Below are 26,045 nucleotides of genomic sequence, written 5' to 3'. Positions count from 1 at the left end.
GAGTTGCTTAAATTTGACAATAGTGAAAGCACCAATTTCTGGAGGCATAGGTAAAAGAAATTTGACAGATTGTGAAGCACATAGTTACATAGTTAATACTGTTGAAAAAAGACAAATGTTCAAAAAAAACAGACAAATTGGGAAGGATAATGAGAAGGGGAACATGCACAACCAAAAACAAGATTCAGTCTACTCCAAAAAAGTGAATCAGCCCCTTCTGAGCCCAATTGTTGATCCATAAGACCAAACATCTAGAAAAGAACTTTACACATTTACATAAGCATTTATGTTATTTTTTTCCAAAAAATAATGTATGCCTCTTTTATGCCAAGAATGGTTTTCACTGTGACCAGCTCTTGAGATAGACTATTTCACAAATTAGTAGTACTAATGGTAAAGAAGCCTTGTTCTTGCAAGAAGTAAAACCTTTCTTTCCCAAATGGAGTGAATATCATCTTGCCTTTTGAGGGATTTTACATGAAACACCTTGCTTTAACCATACTTTTTCTATGGGCCTTTTAAAAACTCGTACAATTTAATCATGTCCCCTTCTTAGATGTCTCTTCTCAAGACTAAATACATTAAATTATTTTAATTTTAGCTCATAAACAAGATCCTCCATACCACTGATCATTTTTGTCACTATTCTTTCTACCTTTTCTACTCCAGGGCATCTTTTCTATGAACTGTTACAAACAATTGATATGGTTACACTAAGGCTTTACAAGTTGTAAGAATTATGTCCCTGTTCTGCAAGTTTATACCTCTTTTCATACATGACAAAATCCTATTGGCCTCTGTCTGCCTTCATATTATTTGTAGCCATGTGCATAACTTTACAGTTCTTCACATTAAACCTTATCTACCATGTGGATTATAAAATACTCCATTTATCCAAGTCACCCTTTAAATTTTGAAACATCTTCCATAAACTGCACTGTACTACATAGCTTAGTGTCATCTGCCAAAATAGACAACACTACTAATCCTGTCTTCTATACGAGCTTACTGCTATTTTGCTGAGTTCATGCAGAGCGAATGACAACGAATCTGCAATTTGGAGAATATGGCTTTATGTAAAATTCAATTTCAGTCGAAGACATTTCATCCAGCTCTACTAATAACCTAATCCTTCCCCCACAGTTCACTTCTCCACCTTCCAATAAAATCTGACATCTCTTTAACCTACCAACTCTTTTATGCTCTGCCCTGTCTTCTCCCCTCATACCTAGTTTAAATGCTCTGCCACCACTCCTAAAATTCTCTCCACCGGCACAGCAGAAAATATCCACATGGTGTAGATATTTACATAAAAGTAGAAATCCTTGTCCAGCATTGGCTACACCAAATACCACACAGCATTCCTAATCACTCCCAGGAGGGTGTGGTAGATCCTCTCACTTGGCTGCCTATGGAGGTAGACACAGGTACACTGTTTCTTTAAGTCTATCGTTGGTTTATTAGACATGTGGCATAAACCAACATGAAGTGAAAATAAACACTGCCCTTTGGGCAAAAACAGGAAAAATAAAACACAATGGTATACAATCTCTGTATCTGCGGGGCTTAGGATAATAACCACTCACTGGTTCAGTTTTTCCTTCTCAGGACACAAAACACTGGAGTTTATTTCTCCAGCCCTACTGAACACTGAATGCATCTGGAGGCTGACTATTTAAGCCCCAGACCACACCCTTAGGTGGAGGTAAGGTGGACGACCACTTACCTGCTCTACGGTTGTCCACAAAAATGCAGCCTTTAAAATGGCCGATTAACCCCTATCAACACATAGTGTGCTGGAGGAAACTTCGAGGTTTCAAATCACTGAAGCTAATAGCCTCAGTGAAACGTATCTACACTCCAGAAATTTGCCAATGACTTTGTCTCAAAGGTAAGACATTAGGAATCCAAGAGCCATTCCCTTCATAACCTTAAATTTGTGGGTATCCTTGAAAACCTTATACATTTTTATTTCTCTTATTGGGCAAATTTTGTAGGAATTTTAGCTTTACCTTGTGTTTTAATGCAAAAAAAAAGTAAGTAATGCTTCAAATCATTTCTCGTTCATGAAAAACTGGAGTGTTATTGTATAAAATATGTTGTATGTTATATAAAATATAAGCAATCAAATATTGTCAAATCTCTGACATTTTTATACCTCAAAATATCATATTTCCCACTGCATTTATAGTAGACCATGTAGCAAATATGGGCAAACAAACTCTTTATTGGGTCTATAAATTAGTCCAGGTCAACATTATATTTACAAAATCCTCAGTGAAGGAGATATTGAAAAATCAAATTTCGATGAGGCCTGCAGCATGGAATTAGAAAATTAAATTCCTAGGCTGCACATAATATTAAGAATCTGAGGCTTAACCCCTTCATGACCTTGGGATTTTTCATTTTTCCGTGTTCGTTTTTCACTCCCCTCCTTCCCAGAGCCATAACTTTTTTATTTTTCTGTCAATTTGGCCATGTGAGGGCTTATTTTTTGCGGGACGAGTTGTACTTTTGAACGACATCATTGGTTTTAGCGTGTTGTGTACTAGAAAATGGGAAAAAAATTCCAAGTGCAGTGAAATTGCAAAAAAAGTGCAGTCCCACACTTGTTTTTTGTTTGGCTTTTTTGCTAGGTTCACTAAATGCTAAAACTGAACTGCCATTATGATTCTCAAGGTTACTATGAGTTCATAGACACCTAACGTGACTAGGTTCTCTTTTACCTAAGTGTTGAAAAAAAATTCCAAACTTTGCTAAAAAAAAAAAAAAAAAAATTGCGCCATTTTCCGATACTTGTATCGTCTCCATTTTTCATGATCTGGGGTCGGTTGATGGCTTATTTTTTGCGTGCTGAGCTGGAGTTTTTAATTATAGAATTTTGGTGCAGATACGTTCTTTTGATCGCCCATTATTCCATTTTAATGCAATGTCGCGGTGACCAAAAAAACGTAATTCTGGCGTTTCAAATTTTTTTCTCGCTACGCTGTTTAACGATCAGGTTAATGCTTTTTTTATTGATAGATCGGGCGATTCTGAACACGGTGATACCAAATATGTGTAGGTTTGATTTTTTTTATTGATTTATTTGGATTGGGGCGAAAGGGGGGTGATTTAAACTTTTATATTTTTTTTATTTTTTTCACATTTTTTTTTTACTTTTTTTTTTACTTTTGCCATGCTTCAATAGCCTCCATGGGAGGCTAGAAGCAGGCACAGCATGATCGCCTCTGCTACATAGCAGCGATCTGATGTTCGCTGCTATGCAGCAGAAAATCAGGTGTGCTGTGAGCGCCGACCACAGGGTGGCGCTCACAGCTGCCGGGGATCTTTAACCATAGAGGTCTCAAGGACCTCTATGTTTACTATTCTGAAGCATCGCCGACCTCTGATCATGTGACGGGGTCGGCGATGCGATCATTTCCGGCCGCCCGGCCGAAAGCGGTAGTTAAATGCCGCTGTCTGCATTTGACAGAGGCATTTAACTAGTTAATAGGCGTGGGCAGATCGCGATTCTGCCCGCGCCTATTGCGGGCACATGTCAGCTGTTCAAAACAGCTGACATGTCCCGGCTTTGATGCGGGCTCACCGCCGGAGCCCGCATCAAAAAGGGGCTTCTGACCTCGGACGTACTATCCCGTCCGAGGTCAGAAAGGGGTTAAAACTCCAGGGGTTTGGATCCATACAGAATTAATTACTCCAGGGGCAGCGTCAACTGCAGTCATGATGAGACTTAGCTGAAGTCTTTCCTTGCTAAATAAGGAGAAGGGAAAAAAAAGAAAAATGGGGCCTCCTCTTTACTGGCCAAATCAGGCACGCAATGTGTCTAGGACTATAATTAGATCAATATATGTATCTAACTTTCTTTTTTTAAATTTAGCTCCAGCTTGATGGCAAATATACCAATCAGACTTGTGGACTTTGTGGAAACCTTATGGGGACCAGTTTGATTGATTCAAATGGTAAGGAAACCTATGCATTGCCTTTATATATAAAAAAGAGCCTATGAAACACTTCTGAACAGAATTATCATGTACAAGCTAAATGTTATCATCATGTAACTAAACGTGGCATCAGTTCCAGCAGACTATATGTCAGTCTATTTATAAAATACTTGACAACACTCCAAAACTGGGAGGCTTCAGACTCCTGGAACATATGACAAGTTTCTGTGAATTGAAGAAGACTTTTCTAAGGTAATGTTCCTCATAAACCAGGGCTGGATTGTAGAAGGTAGAGTCCTGCACCATAAAATGTTGTTGTTTTGTTTTTCACTCATGAAGCCATTGGCGTGTCTTCAAATGTTTTGTTCCACGTGTTTTCATTGAAGCCTCTAGATACACAGCTGCAGCTTGGAAAACCAAACTGTTGCACAACTCTTGAGGAAAACAGTTAATATCAGCTTGAAGAGTGTAACCCAATATATATTAATACATAACTTTTAATAACCTCATTAAAATAGGACATACAAAGAAACAAAAAAGTGCTCACGCCGATAACAGTGCAGATAAAAAACTGGTTGGATCTCACCAATTGCAGACTAGGGAAACCCACAAAGATGATAGAGGGTCCCAGGGAGGGTCCAGAAGAGATGGAGAAATGTGTGAGGGGGTGGAGACCTATTTGCTACTCCCCTGTCGTGCCCCAGCATTTACTCCTGTCCTAACAAGGACAGGCCCAAATGAGCCTTAAACTGGACACCCCCCACCAAATGTGTAGTGATAAACGCCTCCCAACGCGTTTCTTCTCCGATCACGGAGATTCAGCAGGGGAGTTCAAAAAATCCATGAGCTCCATTTAGCCCAAATACACAGCATTGAGGATATCAGCAGTGGCTGTATGTCCTCTGGTAATCAGAGAGATTTTGTGTGGCCGTCTGCCACAATCGGTGAGTGGACCAGAAGTGACACCCGCTGTCTGTTTATAAAGATAATGGGCCACAACCCCCCAGGAAGTGAGAAAAAACAGCCCCCTGTGTCATTCCCCCATGACTCACTGTGTCTCGCTATGCTCCACAGTCCTGGAACGCACGCCGGTCCCACACTGATGCCTAACATCCGGCCGCCGCTTATTCCCAGCGTGCCAGATGACTGGAAGTACCTAACTGCGCTCCATACTCATGGAGCGCACGCCGGTCTGCTGCATAACATCCGGCCACCGCTTATGCCCAGCGTGCCGAATGGCCGGAAGTACCGGCGCCATTTTGGAAAAACACCTTCCGGTGCGACGATATCCATATGCGTTCCAGAGAGGAACGCACAGCATGACGCCAAGGTATATGCGCCTTACTAGACCTATGACTGGCGGTACCTCGCTGTTGCTATGTGCTCCGGCCAGGAACACTGTTATGACCCCAATGGCGAGGGTCTCAGAGAAACGTGGAAGTCTGCAAGATACAAAAATCCAGCTCATAGGGCAGTGGTAACTGGGTTGACCATATATCTACTCCTAACGCCAACACTAGAAATAGCCGGGGATCATTCCTACGTTGATTCTAGATGACACGCGCCAGCCGGAGAATCTAACTACCCCTAGTAGAAGAAAACAAAGACCTCTCTTGCCTCCAGAGAAAGGGACCCCAAAGCAGGATAGAAGCCCCCCACAAATAATAACGGTGAGGTAAGAGGAAATAACAAACACAGAAATGAACCAGGTTTAGCACAGAGAGGCCCGCTTACTAATAGCAGAATAAAGAAAGGTAACTTATATGGTCAACAAAAACCCTATCAAAATCCACACTGGAAATTCAAGAACCCCCGAACCGTCTAACGGTCCGGGGGGAGAACACCAGCCCCCTAGAGCTTCCTGCAAAGATCAGGATACAGATTTGGAACAAGCTGGACAAAAATACAAAACAAAACAAATAGCAAAAAGCAAAATAGCAAACTTAGCTGATATAACCGGAACCAGGATCAGTAGACAAGAGCACAGCAGATTAGCTCTGATAACTACGTTGCCAGGCATTGAACTGAAGGTCCAGGGAGCTTATATAGCAACACCCCTAACTAACGACCCAGGTGCGGATAAAAGGAATGACAGAAAAACCGGAGTCAAAAAAACTAGTAACCACTAGAGGGAGCCAAAAAGCAAATTCACAACAGTACCCCCCCCTTAGTGAGGGGTCACCGAACCCTCACCACGACCACCAGGGCGATCAGGATGAGCGGCATGAAAGGCACGAACTAAATCGGCCGCATGAACATCAGAGGCGACCACCCAGGAATTATCCTCCTGACCATAGCCCTTCCACTTGACCAGGTACTGAAGCCTCCGCCTGGAGAGGCGCGAATCCAAGATCTTCTCCACCACGTACTCCAACTCGCCCTCAACCAACACCGGAGCAGGCGGCTCAGCAGAAGGAACAACAGGCACAACGTACCGCCGCAACAAGGACCTATGAAATGCATTGTGAATAGCAAACGACACAGGAAGATCCAGACGAAAAGATACAGGATTAAGGATTTCCAATATCTTGTAAGGACCAATGAAGCGAGGTTTAAATTTTGGAGAGGAGACCTTCATAGGAATAAAGCGAGAAGAAAGCCACACCAAATCCCCAACGCGTAGTCGGGGACCCACACCGCGGCGGCGGTTGGCAAAGCGCTGAGCCCTCTCCTGTGACAACTTCAAGTTGTCCACCACATGATTCCAGATCCGCTGCAACCTATCCACCACAGAATCCACCCCAGGACAGTCAGAAGGCTCCACATGACCCGAAGAAAAGCGAGGATGGAAACCAGAGTTGCAGAAAAAAGGCGAAACCAAGGTGGCGGAACTAGCCCGATTATTAAGGGCAAACTCAGCCAACGGCAAGAATGTCACCCAATCGTCCTGATCAGCAGAGACAAAGCACCTCAAATAAGCCTCCAAAGTCTGGTTGGTTCGCTCCGTCTGTCCATTAGTCTGAGGATGGAAAGCAGATGAAAACGACAAATCAATGCCCATCCTATTACAAAAGGATCGCCAGAACCTAGAAACGAACTGGGATCCTCTGTCTGACACAATATTCTCAGGGATGCCGTGCAAACGAACCACGTTCTGGAAAAACACAGGAACCAGATCGGAAGAGGAAGGCAGCTTAGGCAAAGGAACCAAATGGACCATCTTGGAGAAGCGATCACATATCACCCAGATGATAGACATGCCCTGAGACACCGGAAGATCAGAAATGAAATCCATGGAGATATGTGTCCAAGGTCTCTTCGGGACAGGCAAGGGCAAGAGCAACCCGCTGGCACGAGAACAGCAAGGCTTAGCTCGAGCACAAGTACCACAGGACTGCACAAATGACCGCACATCCCTTGACAAGGAAGGCCACCAAAAGGACCTGGCCACCAGATCTCTGGTGCCAAAAATTCCCGGGTGACCTGCCAACACTGAGGAATGAACCTCGGAAATGACTCTGCTGGTCCATTTATCCGGGACAAACAGTCTGTCAGGTGGACAAGACTCAGGCCTATCAGCCTGAAATCTCTGCAACACACGTCGCAGATCCGGAGAAATAGCTGACAACATAACTCCATCCTTAAGGATACCAACAGGATCAGCGAGTCCAGGAGCATCAGGCACAAAGCTCCTAGAAAGAGCATCGGCCTTCACATTCTTTGAACCAGGTAAATACGAGACAACAAAATCAAAGCGGGAGAAAAACAATGACCAGCGGGCCTGTCTCGGATTAAGGCGTTTAGCAGACTCGAGATACATCAGATTTTTGTGATCAGTCAAGACCACCACACGATGCTTAGCACCCTCGAGCCAATGACGCCACTCCTCAAATGCCCATTTCATGGCCAACAACTCCCGATTGCCCACATCATAATTTCGCTCGGCAGGCGAAAATTTCCTAGAGAAAAAGGCACAAGGTTTCATAACAGAGCAACCAGGGCCTCTCTGCGACAAAACGGCCCCTGCTCCAATCTCTGAAGCATCCACTTCAACCTGAAAGGGAAGTGAGATATCGGGCTGGCACAAAACAGGCGCCGAAGTAAACCGGCGTTTTAACTCCTGGAAAGCCTCCACGGCAGCAGGAGCCCAGTTAGCTACATCGGAGCCCTTCTTGGTCATATCCGTCAAAGGTTTCACAATGCTAGAAAAATTTGCGATAAAACGACGGTAGAAGTTAGCGAAACCCAAGAACTTCTGAAGACTCTTAACTGACGAGGGCTGAGTCCAATCAAGAATAGCTCGGACCTTGACTGGGTCCATCTCCACAGCAGAAGGGGAAAAAATGAACCCCAAAAAGGGAACCTTCTGTACACCAAAGAGACACTTTGAGCCCTTGACAAACAAAGAATTTTCACGCAAAATTTTAAAGACCAACCTGACCTGCTCCACATGCGAGTCCCAATTATCAGAAAAAAACAAAATATCATCCAGATAAACTATCAAAAATTTATCCAGATACTTCCGGAAAATGTCATGCATAAAGGACTGAAAAACTGAAGGCGCATTGGAGAGCCCAAAAGGCATCACCAAGTACTCAAAATGACCTTCGGGCGTATTGAATGCGGTTTTCCATTCATCACCTTGCTTAATGCGCACAAGGTTGTACGCACCACGAAGGTCTATCTTGGTGAACCACTTGGCACCTTTAATCCGGGCAAACAAGTCAGACAACAGCGGCAAAGGATACTGAAATTTGACAGTGATCTTATTTAAAAGCCGATAATCAATACAAGGCCTCAAAGATCCGTCCTTTTTAGCCACAAAAAAGAATCCCGCCCCAAGAGGGGAAGAAGAAGGACGAATATGTCCTTTCTCCAGAGACTCCTTGATATACGAACGCATAGCGGTATGTTCAGGTACCGACAGATTAAACAGTCTTCCCTTAGGAAATTTACTGCCTGGGATCAAATCTATAGCACAGTCACAGTCCCTATGAGGAGGCAATGCACTGGACCTGGACTCGCTAAAGACATCCTGATAATCAGACAAATACTCCGGAACTTCCGAAGGCGTAGAAGAAGCAATAGACACTAGGGTTGAGCGAAACGGGTCGATCATTTTCAAAAGTCGCCGACTTTTGGCTAAGTCGGCGTCTCATGAAACCCGATCCGACCCCTGTGCTTGTCGGCCATGCGGTACGCGACTTTCGCGCCAAAGTCGCGTTTCAATGACGCGAAAAGCGCCATTTCTCAGCCAATGAAGGTGAACGCAGAGTGTGGGCAGCGTGATGACATAGATCCTGGTCCCCACCATCTTAGAGAAGGGCATTGCAGTGATTGGCTTGCTGTCTGCGGCGTCACAGGGGCTATAAAGGGGCGTTCCCGCCGACCGCCATCTTACTGCTGCTGATCTGAGCTTAGGGACAGGTTGCTGCCGCTTCGTCAGAAGCAGGGAGAGCGTTAGGCAGGGTCCACTAACCACCAAACCGCTTGTGCTGCAGCGATTTCCACTGTCCAACACCACCTTCGGTGTGCAGGAACAGTGGAAGCTATTTTTTTTTTTTTTTCCCCTCAGCGCTGTAGCTCATTGGGCTGCCCTAGAAGGCTCCGTGATAGCTGTATTGCTGTGTGTACGCCACTGTGGAAACCAACTGCTTTTTTCAAAGCACATATCCTCTTGTTCCTTCCTTTCTGCACAGCTATCTTTTTTGTTTGTCCACACTTTTTATTTAATTTGTGCATCAGTCCACTCCTATTGCTGCCTGCCATACCTGGCTTACATTACTGCAGGGAGATAGTAATTGTAGGACAGTTTTTTTTTTTTTTTGTTTTTTTTTTGTGGGAGATTAAGATTGGCATTTCTGCTACAGTGCCATCCCTGTGTGTGCCATCTCTCACTGAGTGGGCCATAGAAAGCCTATTTATTTTTTCCGTGATTTGTGTTCTAAAATCTACCTCAACACAGAAACACTACATCAATCAGTGGGAGAAAAATATTGGCCTCAGTCAGGGCTTGTGTGCCACTGCTGTGTGTGCGCTATCATTCAGTGGGCTATAGCAAGCCTATATTTTTTTTTTTTTTTTTTTTTTAATATTATTTGGTTTCAAAAGTCTCCCTGAAAAAAAAAAAAAACCTAAAAAAACAGTGGGAGAGTAATATTGCCCTTTCAGCTTGTGTGCCAGTCTTGACTCCTGGGTGTGCCACCTCTCTCCCTCTCATTCAGTGGGCCATAGAAAGCCTATTTATTTTTTTTTTTAAATATTATTGGGTTTCTAAAGTCTCCCTGAAAAAAACAAAAAATACATAAAAAAACAGTGGGAGAGTAATATTGCCCTTTCAGCTTGTGTGCCAGTCTTGACTCCTGGGTGTGCCACCTCTCTCCCTTTCATTCAGTGGGCCATAGAAAGCCTATTTTTTTTTTTTTAATATTATTTGGTTTCTAATTCTCCCTGAAAAAAAAAAAAAAACCTAAAAAAACAGTGGGAGAGTAATATTGCCCTTTCAGCTTGTGTGCCAGTCTTGACTCCTGGGTGTGCCACCTCTCTCCCTCTCATTCAGTGGGCCATAGAAAGCCTATTTATTTTTTTTTTTAAATATTATTGGGTTTCTAAAGTCTCCCTGAAAAAACAAAAAATACATAAAAAAACAGTGGGAGAGTAATATTGCCCTTTCAGCTTGTGTGCCAGTCTTGACTCCTGGGTGTGCCACCTCTCTCCCTTTCATTCAGTGGGCCATAGAAAGCCTATTTATTTTTTCCGTGATTTGTGTTCTAAATTCTACCTCAACACAAAAACACTACATCAATCAGTGGGAGAAAAATATTGGCCTCAGTAAGGGCTTGTGTGCCACTGCTGTGTGTGCTATCTCTCATTCAGTGGGCTATAGCAAGCCTATTTTTTTTTTTTTTTTTTTTTTTTTTAATATTATTTGGTTTCTAAAGTCTCCCTGAAAAAAAAAAAAAACCTAAAAAAACAGTGGGAGAGTAATATTGCCCTTTCAGCTTGTGTGCCAGTCTTGACTCCTGGGTGTGCCACCTCTCTCCCTCTCATTCAGTGGGCCATAGAAAGCCTATTTATTTTTTTTTTTAAATATTATTGGGTTTCTAAAGTCTCCCTGAAAAAAACAAAAAATACATAAAAAAACAGTGGGAGAGTAATATTGCCCTTTCAGCTTGTGTGCCAGTCTTGACTCCTGGGTGTGCCACCTCTCTCCCTCTCATTCAGTGGGCCATAGAAAGCCTATTTATTTTTTTTTTTAAATATTATTGGGTTTCTAAAGTCTCCCTGAAAAAAACAAAAAATACATAAAAAAACAGTGGGAGAGTAATATTGCCCTTTCAGCTTGTGTGCCAGTCTTGACTCCTGGGTGTGCCACCTCTCTCCCTTTCATTCAGTGGGCCATAGAAAGCCTATTTTTTTTTTTTTAATATTATTTGGTTTCTAATTCTCCCTGAAAAAAAAAAAAAAACCTAAAAAAACAGTGGGAGAGTAATATTGCCCTTTCAGCTTGTGTGCCAGTCTTGACTCCTGGGTGTGCCACCTCTCTCCCTCTCATTCAGTGGGCCATAGAAAGCCTATTTATTTTTTTTTTTAAATATTATTGGGTTTCTAAAGTCTCCCTGAAAAAACAAAAAATACATAAAAAAACAGTGGGAGAGTAATATTGCCCTTTCAGCTTGTGTGCCAGTCTTGACTCCTGGGTGTGCCACCTCTCTCCCTTTCATTCAGTGGGCCATAGAAAGCCTATTTATTTTTTCCGTGATTTGTGTTCTAAATTCTACCTCAACACAAAAACACTACATCAATCAGTGGGAGAAAAATATTGGCCTCAGTAAGGGCTTGTGTGCCACTGCTGTGTGTGCTATCTCTCATTCAGTGGGCTATAGCAAGCCTATTTTTTTTTTTTTTTTTTTTTTTTTTAATATTATTTGGTTTCTAATTCTCCCTGAAAAAAAAAAAAAAACCTAAAAAAACAGTGGGAGAGTAATATTGCCCTTTCAGCTTGTGTGCCAGTCTTGACTCCTGGGTGTGCCACCTCTCTCCCTCTCATTCAGTGGGCCATAGAAAGCCTATTTATTTTTTTTTTAAAATATTATTGGGTTTCTAAAGTCTCCCTGAAAAAACAAAAAATACATAAAAAAACAGTGGGAGAGTAATATTGCCCTTTCAGCTTGTGTGCCAGTCTTGACTCCTGGGTGTGCCACCTCTCTCCCTTTCATTCAGTGGGCCATAGAAAGCCTATTTTTTTTTTTTTTAATATTATTTGGTTTCTAATTCTCCCTGAAAAAAAAAAAAAAACCTAAAAAAACAGTGGGAGAGTAATATTGCCCTTTCAGCTTGTGTGCCAGTCTTGACTCCTGGGTGTGCCACCTCTCTCCCTTTCATTCAGTGGGCCATAGAAAGCCTTTTTTTTTTTTGGTTTTTTTAATATTATTTGGTTTCTAAAGTCTCCCTGAAAAAAACAAAAAAAACATAAAAAACAGTGGGAGAGTAATATTGCCCTTTCAGCTTGTGCGCCAGTCTTGACTCCTGGTTGTGCCACCTCTCTCTCTCTAATTGTGGGCCATAGAAAGCCTTTTTTTTTTTTTTTTTAATATTATTTGGTTTCTAAAGTCTCCCTGAGAAAAAAAAATAAATAAATTAGGTGGGAGATTAATATTGACATTAGTGCTTGAGTGACAGTCCTGCGTGTGTGTCATCTCTGTGATTTTGTGCCACAGAAAACAGAGTGTGTAACATTGTGCCTGATTTTCCTTGTGGTCTCACCAACCTGTTAAGGGATATTGAAATCATACTGAAGTTATAGCTCACCGTGTAAGTTGTTTGATAGCAACAAATAAAGTTACTTTGGTTAAGATTTTAAAACAATGAGGAAGTCTGGTGCAAGAGGTCGTCGTGGGCGTTCATTGTCAGCTGGTAATGATGGTAGTGGTAGTGGAGCATCAGGTGGTCGTGGGGATAAAAATATTCCACCTAAGTCTGGAGCTGTGGAGCCAGTTTCGTCGTCAGGCTACACAAGGCCTCGAACGCTCTCTTTTCTGGGAGTAGGAAAACCGCTTTTAAAGGCGGAGCAGCAACAGCAAGTTTTGGCTTACATTGCAGACTCAGCCTCTAGCTCTTTTGCCTCCTCTTCCGAAACTGGTAAATGTAAAAGCAGCGCGTCGCTTGTGGATGTTCACGGTCAGGGACAAGTCGCTTCCTTGTCCTCCTCAGCAAAAACTACAACAAGAGAGAAGGATGCAGCAGGCGACACAACGGGTCACTCCATGGAGCTCTTTACACATACCGTCCCTGGCTTAGAAAGTGAAACATTTAACAGGCCATGCCCATTACAAGTATATTCTGACATGGAGTGCACTGATGCACAGCCACAGCCAGAGTACTATGCTGCTCCTTTGACTCAGACCACCACATTGCCCTCTCAGGGTACAGATCCACAATCAGACCCTGATGAGACTATGTTGCCCCGCCACGAACGCTATACCACCGACCGACACAGTGACACAGACGAAGTTGCACACGAGCTCGAAGAGGAGGTAATAGATGACCCAGTTATTGACCCCGATTGGCAGCCATTGGGGGAACAGGGTGCAGGCGGCAGTAGTTCAGAAGCGGAGGTGGAGGAGGGGCCGCAGCAGGCATCAACATCGCAACAGGTTCCATCTGCCGGGCCCGTATCTGGACCAAAACGCGTGTCAAAGCCAAAACCTGTTGGAGCACAGCGTTGCCATCCGGTTAAAGCTCAGTCTGCAATCCCTGAAAAGGGATCAGAGTCTAGGAAGAGTGCAGTCTGGCATTTTTTTAAACAACATCCAACTGATCAGCGCAAAGTCATCTGTCAAAAATGTTCAACTAGCTTAAGCAGAGGTCAGAATCTGAAAAGTCTAAATACTAGTTGCATGCATAGACACTTAACCACCATGCATTCTCAAGCCTGGACTAACTACCAAACGTCCCTCAAGGTTGTAGCACCCTCGGCCAATGAAGCTAGTCAGCAACGCAACATCCCTTCCGTCACTGTAAGGCCACCATTTTCCGCACCACCGGCAGTATCTGTGCAGGTTTCTTTGCCAGCCAAAAGCAGTCAGGGTCAGGGAATCACCAGTTTTGTAGGAGGAAATATTGCATGTAGGGCACCGGCGGAAACAATACCGTCTCCAACCGTCTCTCAGTCTGCCATGTCCACCGGCACACCCGAAAGTTCCACGATCTACAGCTCTCCAGTCCAGCTCACCCTACATGAGACTCTGGTTAGAAAAAGGAAGTACTTATCCTCGCATCCGCGTACACAGGGTTTTAACGCCCACATAGCTAGACTAATCTCGTTAGAGATGATGCCCTACCGGTTAGTTGAAAGCGAAGCTTTCAAAGCCCTGATGGAGTACGCTGAACCACGATACGAGCTACCCAGTCGACACTTTTTTTCCAGAAAAGCCATCCCAGCCCTGCACCAGCATGTTAAACAGCGCATCGTCCATGCACTCAGGCAATCTGTGAGTACAAAGGTGCACCTGACTACAGATGCATGGACCAGTAGGCATGGCCAGGGACGTTATGTGTCCATCACGGCACACTGGGTGAATGTGGTGGATGCAGGGTCCACAGGCGACATCAATTTAGGGACAGTTGTGCCTAGCCCACGGTCTAGGAAACAGTTGGCTGTAGGCGTTCGCACCCCCTCCTCCTCCTCCTCGTCCTCCTGCAGAAGCTACAGCTCTTCCACAGAACGCAGTCGGCCAACCACTCCATCGGCAGATGACACTGTTGCACACCAGTTGTCCCATTATGGGCCAGCTACTGCCAAGCGTCAGCAGGCTGTATTGGCTATGAAGTGTTTGGGCGACAACAGACACACCGCGGAAGTTCTGTCCGAGTTCTTGCAACAAGAAACGCAGTCGTGGCTGGGCACAGTAGATCTTGAGGCAGGCAAGGTAGTGAGTGATAACGGAAGGAATTTCATGGCTGCCATCTCCCTTTCCCAACTGAAACACATTCCTTGCCTGGCTCACACCTTAAACCTGGTGGTGCAGTGCTTATTGAAAACTTATCCTGGGTTCTCCGACCTGCTCCTCAAAGTGCGTGCACTTTGCTCACATATCCGACGTTCGCCTGTACACGCCAGCCGTATGCAGACCTATCAGCGGTCTTTGAACCTTCCCCAGCATCGCCTAATCATAGACGTTGCAACAAGGTGGAACTCAACACTGCACATGCTTCAGAGACTGTGCGAACAGAGGCGTGCTGTTATTTATTTGTGGGAGGATACACGGGCAGGCAGTAGGATGGCAGACATGGAGTTGTCAGGTGTGCAGTGGTCGAAGATACAAGACATGTGTCAAGTCCTTCAGTGTTTTGAGGAATGCACACGGCTGGTTAGTGCAGACAACGCCGTAATAAGCATGAGCATCCCCCTAATGCGTCTGCTGATGCAAAGTTTGACGCACATAAAGGAGCAGGCGTCTGCACCAGAGGAAGAGGGAAGCCTTGATGACAGTCAGCCATTGTCTGGTCAGGGCAGTGTACAGGACGAGGTAGCGGGCGAAGAGGAGGTGGAGGACGAGGAGGATGATGGGGATGAGTATATTTTTAATGCGGAAACTTTCACGGGGGCACAGGAAATTGGTTGCGTGTCACGGCCGGGTTCTGGTTTTTTGAGGGACACAAGTGACGTAGATTTGCCTGCAACTGCCCCTCAACCAATCACAACCGGAGATTTGACAAGTGGAACTTTGGCCCACATGGCGGATTATGCCTTACGTATCCTACAAAGGGACACACGCATTACGAAAATGATGAACGATGACGATTACTGGTTGGCCTGCCTCCTTGATCCACGCTATAAAGGCAAATTGCAAAATGTTATGCCACATGAGAACTTGGAACTAATATTAGCAACCAAACAATCAACTCTTGTTGACCGTTTGCTTCAGGCATTCCCAGCACACAGCGCACGTGATCGTTCTCACACGAGCTCCAGGGGGCAGCAGACTAGGAGTGTTAGGGGTGCACACATCAGAAGTGGCGTTGGACAGAGGGGTTTTCTGACCAGGTTGTGGAGTGATTTTGCTATGACCGCAGACAGGACAGGTACTGCTGCATCAATTGAAAGTGACAGGAGACAACATTTGTCCAGTATGGTTACTAACTATTTTTCATCCCTTATCGATGTTCTCCCTCAACCGTCATTCCCATTTGATTACTGGGCCTCCAAATTAGACACCTGGCCAGAATTGGCAGAATATGCATTGCAGGAGCTTGCTTGCCTGGCAGCAAGTGTCCTATCAGAAAGAGTATTCAGTGCTGCAGGGTCAATATTAACCGAAAAAAGGACTCGTCTGGCTACCCAAAATGTTGACGATCTAACATTCATTAAAATGAACCACAACTGGATTTCAAAATCTTTTGCCCCACCTTGCCCGGCCGACACCTAGCTTTCCTATGAAAAGCTCTTGCCTGTGAATTACTTTTCTAATGTCTAATTTGCTGCTGCAGATTGTACAGCATACGACATGTTTACACCTCCCTAAATGGCCAAACTCCCCACACGGGGCCGTGGTATCGCGACTTGGCGCAAGCACCCGTGAGACTGCTGTTTGTCTGAAGAGGTGGGTGTGCTCGCTTTTGGTTGACGGCATTGCTACTGGGTCCCTCATAGTACAATGTAGTGTCTCTGGCGGTGGTGGTGCGCACCCAACGTCAGACACACCGTTGTAACATGAGTGGCCCTGGGGCGGTCCCGCCGGCCTCAAGAGAGTTCCCCCCTACCCCAGCTCAAACTGGGCTGTACTACGTGCAAAATTATGTCGCACAGCTCCACCAATCTTTAGTCTATTCGCTGACATCATTCAATGTCTGGCACTGACAATACAAATTTGTAGACATCTATGATGCAACTTAAAGTAGTCTGTGTCTGTGTCCTATATTGGCACCATTAAATAGTTACTGCCAAATTACTATGTCAGAAACACAGCAGATGAGCCCACCCCTGTACCTAAGTATGCCATCTTTTTTTTTGTTTTGGTTGTTTTGCGAGACATTAACATCTATTTATATTTTGGGAGTACTGGGACAGACACTCCTTGCACTACTCCTCCACTCAGCACCAAGCTGCCTGCCCGTGTATCCATGTAACCGCTGTAAAACTGCCATGAGCCTATTGTTTGTTATTTTAGGCCTTTGATAGCCTGTCTGCGGTCCCTACTCCTCCACTGACCACCAAGCTGCCTGCCCGTGTATCCATGTAACCGCTGTAAAACTGCCATGAGCCTATTGTTTGTTATTTTAGGCCTTTGAAGCCTTTCTGCGCTCCCTCCTTCCACTAGTCCTCCACTGACCAGACCACTGCTGCCCGTGTACCCCTGGAACCAATTTTAAAGTGCCTACAGCCAGCCCATTTTATTGTGTTAGGCCTTCGAAGCCTGTCTGCGGTCCATACTTCCACTAGTCCTCCACTGACCAGACCACTGCTGCCCGTGTACCCCTGGAACCAATTTTAAAGTGCCTACAGCCAGCCCATTTTATTGTGTTAGGCCTTCGAAGCCTGTCTGCGGTCCCTCCTTCCACTAGGCCTCCACTGACCAGACCACTGCTGCCCGTGTACCCCTGGAACCAATTTTAAAGTGCCTACAGCCAGCCCATTTTATTGTGTTAGGCCTTCGAAGCCTGTCTGCGGTCCCTCCTTCCACTAGGCCTCCACTGACCAGACCACTGCTGCCCGTGTACCCCTGGAACCAATTTTAAAGTGCCTACAGCCAGCCCATTTTATTGTGTTAGGCCTTCGAAGCCTGTCTGCGGTCCCTCCTTCCACTAGGCCTCCACTGACCAGACCACTGCTGCCCGTGTACCCCTGGAACCAATTTTAAAGTGCCTACAGCCAGCCCATTTTATTGTGTTAGGCCTTCGAAGCCTGTCTGCGGTCCCTCCTTCCACTAGGCCTCCACTGACCAGACCACTGCTGCCCGTGTACCCCTGGAACCAATTTTAAAGTGCCTACAGCCAGCCCATTTTATTGTGTTAGGCCTTCGAAGCCTGTCTGCGGTCCATACTTCCACTAGGCCTCCACTGACCAGACCACTGCTGCCCGTGTACCCCTGGAACCAATTTTAAAGTGCCTACAGCCAGCCCATTTTATTGTGTTAGGCCTTCGAAGCCTGTCTGCGGTCCCTCCTTCCACTAGGCCTCCACTGACCAGACCACTGCTGCCCGTGTACCCCTGGAACCAATTTTAAAGTGCCTACAGCCAGCCCATTTTATTGTGTTAGGCCTTCGAAGCCTGTCTGCGGTCCATACTTCCACTAGGCCTCCACTGACCAGACCACTGCTGCCCGTGTACCCCTGGAACCAATTTTAAAGTGCCTACAGCCAGCCCATTTTATTGTGTTAGGCCTTCGAAGCCTGTCTGCGGTCCCTCCTTCCACTAGGCCTCCACTGACCAGACCACTGCTGCCCGTGTACCCCTGGAACCAATTTTAAAGTGCCTACAGCCAGCCCATTTTATTGTGTTAGGCCTTCGAAGCCTGTCTGCGGTCCCTCCTTCCACTAGGCCTCCACTGACCAGACCACTGCTGCCCGTGTACCCCTGGAACCAATTTTAAAGTGCCTACAGCCAGCCCATTTTATTGTGTTAGGCCTTCGAAGCCTGTCTGCGGTCCATACTTCCACTAGGCCTCCACTGACCAGACCACTGCTGCCCGTGTACCCCTGGAACCAATTTTAAAGTGCCTACAGCCAGCCCATTTTATTGTGTTAGGCCTTCGAAGCCTGTCTGCGGTCCATACTTCCACTAGGCCTCCACTGACCAGACCACTGCTGCCCGTGTACCCCTGGAACCAATTTTAAAGTGCCTACAGCCAGCCCATTTTATTGTGTTAGGCCTTCGAAGCCTGTCTGCGGTCCATACTTCCACTAGTCCTCCACTGACCAGACCACTGCTGCCCGTGTACCCCTGGAACCAATTTTAAAGTGCCTACAGCCAGCCCATTTTATTGTGTTAGGCCTTCGAAGCCTGTCTGCGGTCCCTCCTTCCACTAGGCCTCCACTGACCAGACCACTGCTGCCCGTGTACCCCTGGAACCAATTTTAAAGTGCCTACAGCCAGCCCATTTTATTGTGTTAGGCCTTCGAAGCCTGTCTGCGGTCCCTCCTTCCACTAGGCCTCCACTGACCAGACCACTGCTGCCCGTGTACCCCTGGAACCAATTTTAAAGTGCCTACAGCCAGCCCATTTTATTGTGTTAGGCCTTCGAAGCCTGTCTGCGGTCCATACTTCCACTAGGCCTCCACTGACCAGACCACTGCTGCCCGTGTACCCCTGGAACCAATTTTAAAGTGCCTACAGCCAGCCCATTTTATTGTGTTAGGCCTTCGAAGCCTGTCTGCGGTCCCTCCTTCCACTAGGCCTCCACTGACCAGACCACTGCTGCCCGTGTACCCCTGGAACCAATTTTAAAGTGCCTACAGCCAGCCCATTTTATTGTGTTAGGCCTTCGAAGCCTGTCTGCGGTCCATACTTCCACTAGGCCTCCACTGACCAGACCACTGCTGCCCGTGTACCCCTGGAACCAATTTTAAAGTGCCTACAGCCAGCCCATTTTATTGTGTTAGGCCTTCGAAGCCTGTCTGCGGTCCCTCCTTCCACTAGGCCTCCACTGACCAGACCACTGCTGCCCGTGTACCCCTGGAACCAATTTTAAAGTGCCTACAGCCAGCCCATTTTATTGTGTTAGGCCTTCGAAGCCTGTCTGCGGTCCCTCCTTCCACTAGGCCTCCACTGACCAGACCACTGCTGCCCGTGTACCCCTGGAACCAATTTTAAAGTGCCTACAGCCAGCCCATTTTATTGTGTTAGGCCTTCGAAGCCTGTCTGCGGTCCCTCCTTCCACTAGGCCTCCACTGACCAGACCACTGCTGCCCGTGTACCCCTGGAACCAATTTTAAAGTGCCTACAGCCAGCCCATTTTATTGTGTTAGGCCTTCGAAGCCTGTCTGCGGTCCATACTTCCACTAGGCCTCCACTGACCAGACCACTGCTGCCCGTGTACCCCTGGAACCAATTTTAAAGTGCCTACAGCCAGCCCATTTTATTGTGTTAGGCCTTCGAAGCCTGTCTGCGGTCCATACTTCCACTAGTCCTCCACTGACCAGACCACTGCTGCCCGTGTACCCCTGGAACCAATTTTAAAGTGCCTACAGCCAGCCCATTTTATTGTGTTAGGCCTTCGAAGCCTGTCTGCGGTCCATACTTTAAATACTCCTCCACTCACCACCAAGCTGCCTGCCCGTGTATCCATGTAACCGCTGTAAAACTGCCATGAGCCTATTGTTTGTTATGTTAGGCCTTTGATAGCCTGTCTGCGGTCCTTACTTTAAATACTCCTCCACTCACCACCTAGCTGCCTGTGTATCCATGTAACCGATGTAAAACTGCCATGACTGCCTACTGTTTGTTATTTTAGGCCTTTGATAGCCTGTCTGCGGCCCCTACTTGCAATACTCCTCCACTGACCACAATGCTGCCTGGAGTGCCTGCCTGTGTATCCATGTAACCGATGTAAAACTGCCATGACTGCCTACTGTTTGTTATTTTAGGCCTTTGATAGCCTGTCTGCGGCCCCTACTTGCAATACTCCTCCACTGAGCACAATGCTGCCTGGAGTGCCTGCCTGTGTATCCATGTAACCGATGTAAAACTGCCATGACTGCCTACTGTTTGTTATTTTAGGCCTTTGATAGCCTGTCTGCAGCCCCTACTTGCAATACTCCTCCACTGACCACACCAATGCTGCCCGTGTACCCCTGGAACCTATTTAAAAGTTCATAGAGCCTAGTTATATATTTTATTTACTATTAATAAGGCCATGATGGACTACGCTGTACCACGCTACAAGCTAACCAGTCGACACTTCTTTTGCGAGAAAAGCCATCCCAACCCTCCACCAGCATGTAGAAGACCGCATTGTCCATGCACTCTGGCAATCTGTGAGTACAAAGGTGCACCTGACAACAGACGCATGGACCTGTAGGCATGGCCACGGAAGATTACGTGTCCATTACGGCGCAATGGGTTAATGTGGTGGATGCATGGTCCACAGGGGACAGCCTACTAAGTCTGTCTGCAGTCCCTAATTCAAATTGTCCTCCACTGTCTAAATCGGAACTTCCACCTTCTGGCTTTCGGCCTATAGTATCAGAAATTAAACTGCATTTGGCCTTCAACTTTGGTTAGGGCCTACTAACGGCTTCTGCCCCTCCCTGGTGTTGTCCTCAACTAAATAAAGCTGAGCTTCAACCTTCCGGCTCTCATTAAGTGGTTTTAAAAAAAAAAAAATTGGTGGTTAGGGCCTACTAACGGCTTCTGCCCCTCCCTGGTGTTGTCCTCAACTAAATAAAGCTGAGCTTCAACCTTCCGGCTCTCATTATGTGGTTTAAAAAAAAAAAATGGTGGTTAGGGCCTACTAACGGCTTCTGCCCCTCCCTGGTGTTGTCCTCAACTAAATAAAGCTGAGCTTCAACCTTCCGGCTCTCATTAAGTGGTTTTAAAAAAAAAATGGTGGTTAGGGCCTACTAACGGCTTCTGCCCCTCCCTGGTGTTGTCCTCAACTAAATAAAGCTGAGCTTCAACCTTCCGGCTCTCATTAAGTGGTTTTTAAAAAAAAATGGTGGTTAGGGCCTACTAACGGCTTCTGCCCCTCCCTGGTGTTGTCCTCAACTAAATAAAGCTGAGCTTCAACCTTCCGGCTCTCATTAAGTGGTTTTAAAAAAAAAAAAAATGGTGGTTAGGGCCTACTAACGGCTTCTGCCCCTCCCTGGTGTTGCCCTCAACTAAATAAAGCTGAGCTTCAACCTTCTGCTCCAAATTACCATTTTAAAAAATGCAATAGGCTTTTCCGGCCTACTAAAGGTGTCTGCCCCTCCCTGGTGTTGTCCTCAACTGAACAAAGCTGAGCTTCCACATTCTGGCTTTCGCCCTATACTATCAGATATTAAACTGCATTTGGCCTACTAGTGTGGTTAGGCCCTTGAAACAGTGTCTGCTGCTCTTGGGTTTGCTACTCCACTGAACAAAGCAATGCCGCCTGTTTAGTCCTGTTACCAATTTTGAACTGCATGTAGCCTACTTTATTCTTTGGCCCTATATCTGTTTCCTCCTCATCCTGCCCATTGCCCAGCCACTGCTAAATGAGTCTGCTGGTACATTGACCTAGACCACTACATTCCCCTTGTACTCTACACAGCCAGAATCTGACCCTGCTGAAAGTAAGGTTCCCCTTCCCGCATGTTATACCACCTTACACAGGGACAAAGAGGAAGGTGCAGATGAAAGTGCAGGTTCCTTCATCAGGTGGGGGGGCATACTCGTTGGCGACGTCACTGGCACAGGGCCCCTCAGAGTACGCAAAAGTGTCGCTGCTGGTGGGAGGCGCCCCCGCCATGCAAACACACCGCCGTACTTTGAGGGGCCCTGTGCCAGTGGCAATGCGAACGAGTGGGCCCCCCCTGCTTGCTCAGGATCACAGCACTTGCAACTTTTAAATACTTACCTTTCCCTGCAACACCGCCGTGACGTAGTCCGCATTTCCTGGGCCCACGAAAAACTTGAGCCAGCCCTACTCCCCCCACAACTTTCCCCCAATTCCTTATGCCCAACTATTATTATACAGTTAATTAAGATTGGCAAGCTTCAGAAACAAGAATGGATGTTTTTGGCATTAAAATGGGCACTGTAGGTGTTTTCCTGGCCTCCACTCACTGCCGACTATGCTTCCCCATTGACTTGCATTGGGTTTCGTGTTTCGGTCGATCCCCGACTTTTAGCGATAATCGGCCGACTGCACTCGACTCGACTCTGGACAAAATCGGGTTTCCCAAAACCCTACTCGATCTTAAAAAAATGAAAGTCGCTCAACCCTAATAGACACAGGCAGGGAATCCCCATGAATACCACGACAGCCCCAACTTGACACTGACATAGCCTTCCAGTCCAGGACGGGATTATGGGTCTGTAACCATGGCAGCCCTAAAACAACCAAATCATGCATTTTATGTAAAACAAGAAAACGTATCACCTCGCGGTGTTCAGGAGTCATGCACATGGTAACCTGTGTCCAATACTGCGATTTATTTGCTGCCAATGGCGTAGCATCAATCCCCCTAAGAGGAATAGGATTTTCTAATGGTTCAAGAATAAAACCACAGTGCTTAGCAAATGACAGATCCATAAGACTCAGGGCTGCACCTGAATCTACAAACGCCATGACAGGATAAGATGACAGTGAGCAAATCAAAGTTACAGACAGAATAAATTTAGGTTGCAAATTACCAACGGTGACCGGACTAACAACCTTGGCTATACGTTTAGAGCATGCTGAGATAACATGTGTAGAATCACCACAGTAGTAACACAAGCCATTCCGGCGTCTATGAATTTTCCGCTCATTTCTAGTCAGGATTCTATCACATTGCATTAAATCAGGTGTCTGTTCAGACAACACCATGAGGGAATTTGCGGTTTTTCTATCACATTGCACCGAATTAGGTGTCTGTTCAGACAACACCATGAGGGAATTTGCGGTTTTGCGCTCCCGCAACCGCCGGTCAATTTGAATAGCCAGTGCCATAGTATCATTCAGACCTGTGGGAATGGGAAAACCCACCATAACATTCTTAATGGCATCAGAAAGGCCATTTCTAAAATTAGCGGCCAGTGCACACTCGTTCCAATGTGTCAGCACGGACCATTTCCGAAATTTTTGGCAGTACACTTCAGCCTCGTCCTGCCCCTGAGACATAGCCAGCAAGGCCTTTTCTGCCTGAATCTCAAGATTGGGTTCCTCATAAAGTAAACCGAGCGTCAGAAAAAACGCATCAATATCGGCCAATGCCGGATCTCCAGGCGCTAGCGAAAAAGCCCAATCTTGAGGGTCGCCCCGTAAGAACGAAATAACAATTTTTACTTGCTGAGCGGAGTCTCCAGATGAACAGGGTCTCAGGGACAAAAACAATTTGCAATTATTCATGAAATTCCTAAACTTAAACCTGTCTCCGGAAAACAGTTCAGGAATCGGTATCTTAGGTTCTGACCTAGGACTTCTGATAACATAGTCTTGTAAGCCCTGCACACGAGTAGCCAGCTGGTCCACACTTGTAATCAAGGTCTGGACATTCATGTCTGCAGCAAGCTTAAGCCACTCTGAGGTAAAGGGGAAGAAGAAAAAAAAAATGAGAGAGGGAAAAAAAAAACCTCAGAATCTTCTTTCTTGTAATCCCTCTTTTGCAATGCATTACACATATAATACAGGCCTGGCAAACTGTTATTACCCCAATGGCGAGGGTCTCAGAGAAACGTGGAAGTCTGCAAGATACAAAAATCCAGCTCATAGGGCAGTGGTAACTGGGTTGACCATATATCTACTCCTAACGCCAACACTAGAAATAGCCGGGGATCATTCCTACGTTGATTCTAGATGACACGCGCCAGCCGGAGAATCTAACTACCCCTAGTAGAAGAAAACAAAGACCTCTCTTGCCTCCAGAGAAAGGGACCCCAAAGCAGGATAGAAGCCCCCCACAAATAATAACGGTGAGGTAAGAGGAAATAACAAACACAGAAATGAACCAGGTTTAGCACAGAGAGGCCCGCTTACTAATAGCAGAATAAAGAAAGGTAACTTATATGGTCAACAAAAACCCTATCAAAATCCACACTGGAAATTCAAGAACCCCCGAACCGTCTAACGGTCCGGGGGGAGAACACCAGCCCCCTAGAGCTTCCTGCAAAGATCAGGATACAGATTTGGAACAAGCTGGACAAAAATACAAAACAAAACAAATAGCAAAAAGCAAAATAGCAAACTTAGCTGATATAACCGGAACCAGGATCAGTAGACAAGAGCACAGCAGATTAGCTCTGATAACTACGTTGCCAGGCATTGAACTGAAGGTCCAGGGAGCTTATATAGCAACACCCCTAACTAACGACCCAGGTGCGGATAAAAGGAATGACAGAAAAACCAGAGTCAAAAAAACTAGTAACCACTAGAGGGAGCCAAAAAGCAAATTCACAACAGAACACCATAGCGAGATAGCCCTGAGAGTATATAAGCCGCCATCCGTCTAGTCAGGAGGCGCCGCTGATAAAAAACAATACCAAACGGTGGCAAAGCTTGAAAGATGGTACAATGGTACAATAATCCAGACATAGCGGTACAGTAGTAAGGATGGTGCAATGCAAGACACTTTACTCATAACCTTAAAAATCAAATGGGGGCAGAGCAATGTACAGACACAGCGATACAGGGATACATACGGTGCAATAAAAAACACATTACCCCAAGCCTAAAGTCCCCTGCGGGCAAAGGACGTTTCATTGGCGGCATTTACTGTAAGGCATTTATATACCATAAAATGCCAATAATTTCCATAGTCATCCGTACTCTTAGTATGCCCTAAATTACTGGAAGTGTCCAAATAAGCTAATATGTGTAACTAGTGAGTACACATCACATCGGGAATTAGTATAGAGGCAGGGATGGGGGAAAAGGAGGGTTATTACGTCAAAGTCGACACATGCCCAAAAAGAAGCTGGTAACATAAGATAACAGCAATAAAATTACTCATATGTCCAAAAGTAGATATATGAATCCCTAATAAACTGGAAAGTATCCCGATGTAAATAGCAATGTTTATAGCCCATCGGTACCAGTCTTATTCAGGAGAGGGAAACCAAAGAGCAAAATAGTGATCCTGCCCTGTCAATTTGCAGATGTTTTGTTTACTACGACCGTTTTAAAGGACTGGTCCAGACACTGATTTGCATCCATAAGAGTAGTAGTGGGTAGACACAAATATAAGGATATTAGAGTAAAGGACATATGATAGACAGACCACAGGAGAGAGGTAACATACTAAATCGGGGACACGTGTGACCGAAGAGATGACCCCTTGAGGTACATGCCAGACCTACAAAAAACAGCCAAAATTGAGAGCTGTTCATTAAGTCCATGCGGATGACAGGTGTCCAACAAAAAAATCCATCTTGCCTCTCTTTGTAACAAGATTTTGTAAAAAAGTCACCTCCCCTGGGTGGAGAGGACACCTTGTCAATCCCCATGAAGCCAAAACCTTTACATCTCCACCATGCTGAGTGTTAACATGCCTGGCAAT

At 45.7% G+C, this 26,045-nt stretch overlaps 1 protein-coding gene across 1 annotated transcript in view; it reads left to right on the top strand.

Annotated features, from left to right (window-relative positions):
• LOC143803852 (mucin-5AC-like) overlaps positions 1–26,045 on the top strand; it is a 394,146-nt gene that overhangs the window by 151,203 nt on the left and 216,898 nt on the right. The window contains exon 6 of the mRNA XM_077281617.1: positions 3,881–3,962. Coding sequence (XP_077137732.1) covers positions 3,881–3,962 — 82 coding nt within the window. The remainder of the gene's footprint in view (positions 1–3,880; positions 3,963–26,045) is intronic.

Source organism: Ranitomeya variabilis, chromosome 2 (assembly GCF_051348905.1).
Source record: "Ranitomeya variabilis isolate aRanVar5 chromosome 2, aRanVar5.hap1, whole genome shotgun sequence".
Classification (NCBI taxonomy): domain Eukaryota; kingdom Metazoa; phylum Chordata; class Amphibia; order Anura; family Dendrobatidae; genus Ranitomeya; species Ranitomeya variabilis.
This window is presented reverse-complemented; position numbering and strand designations above follow the sequence as displayed.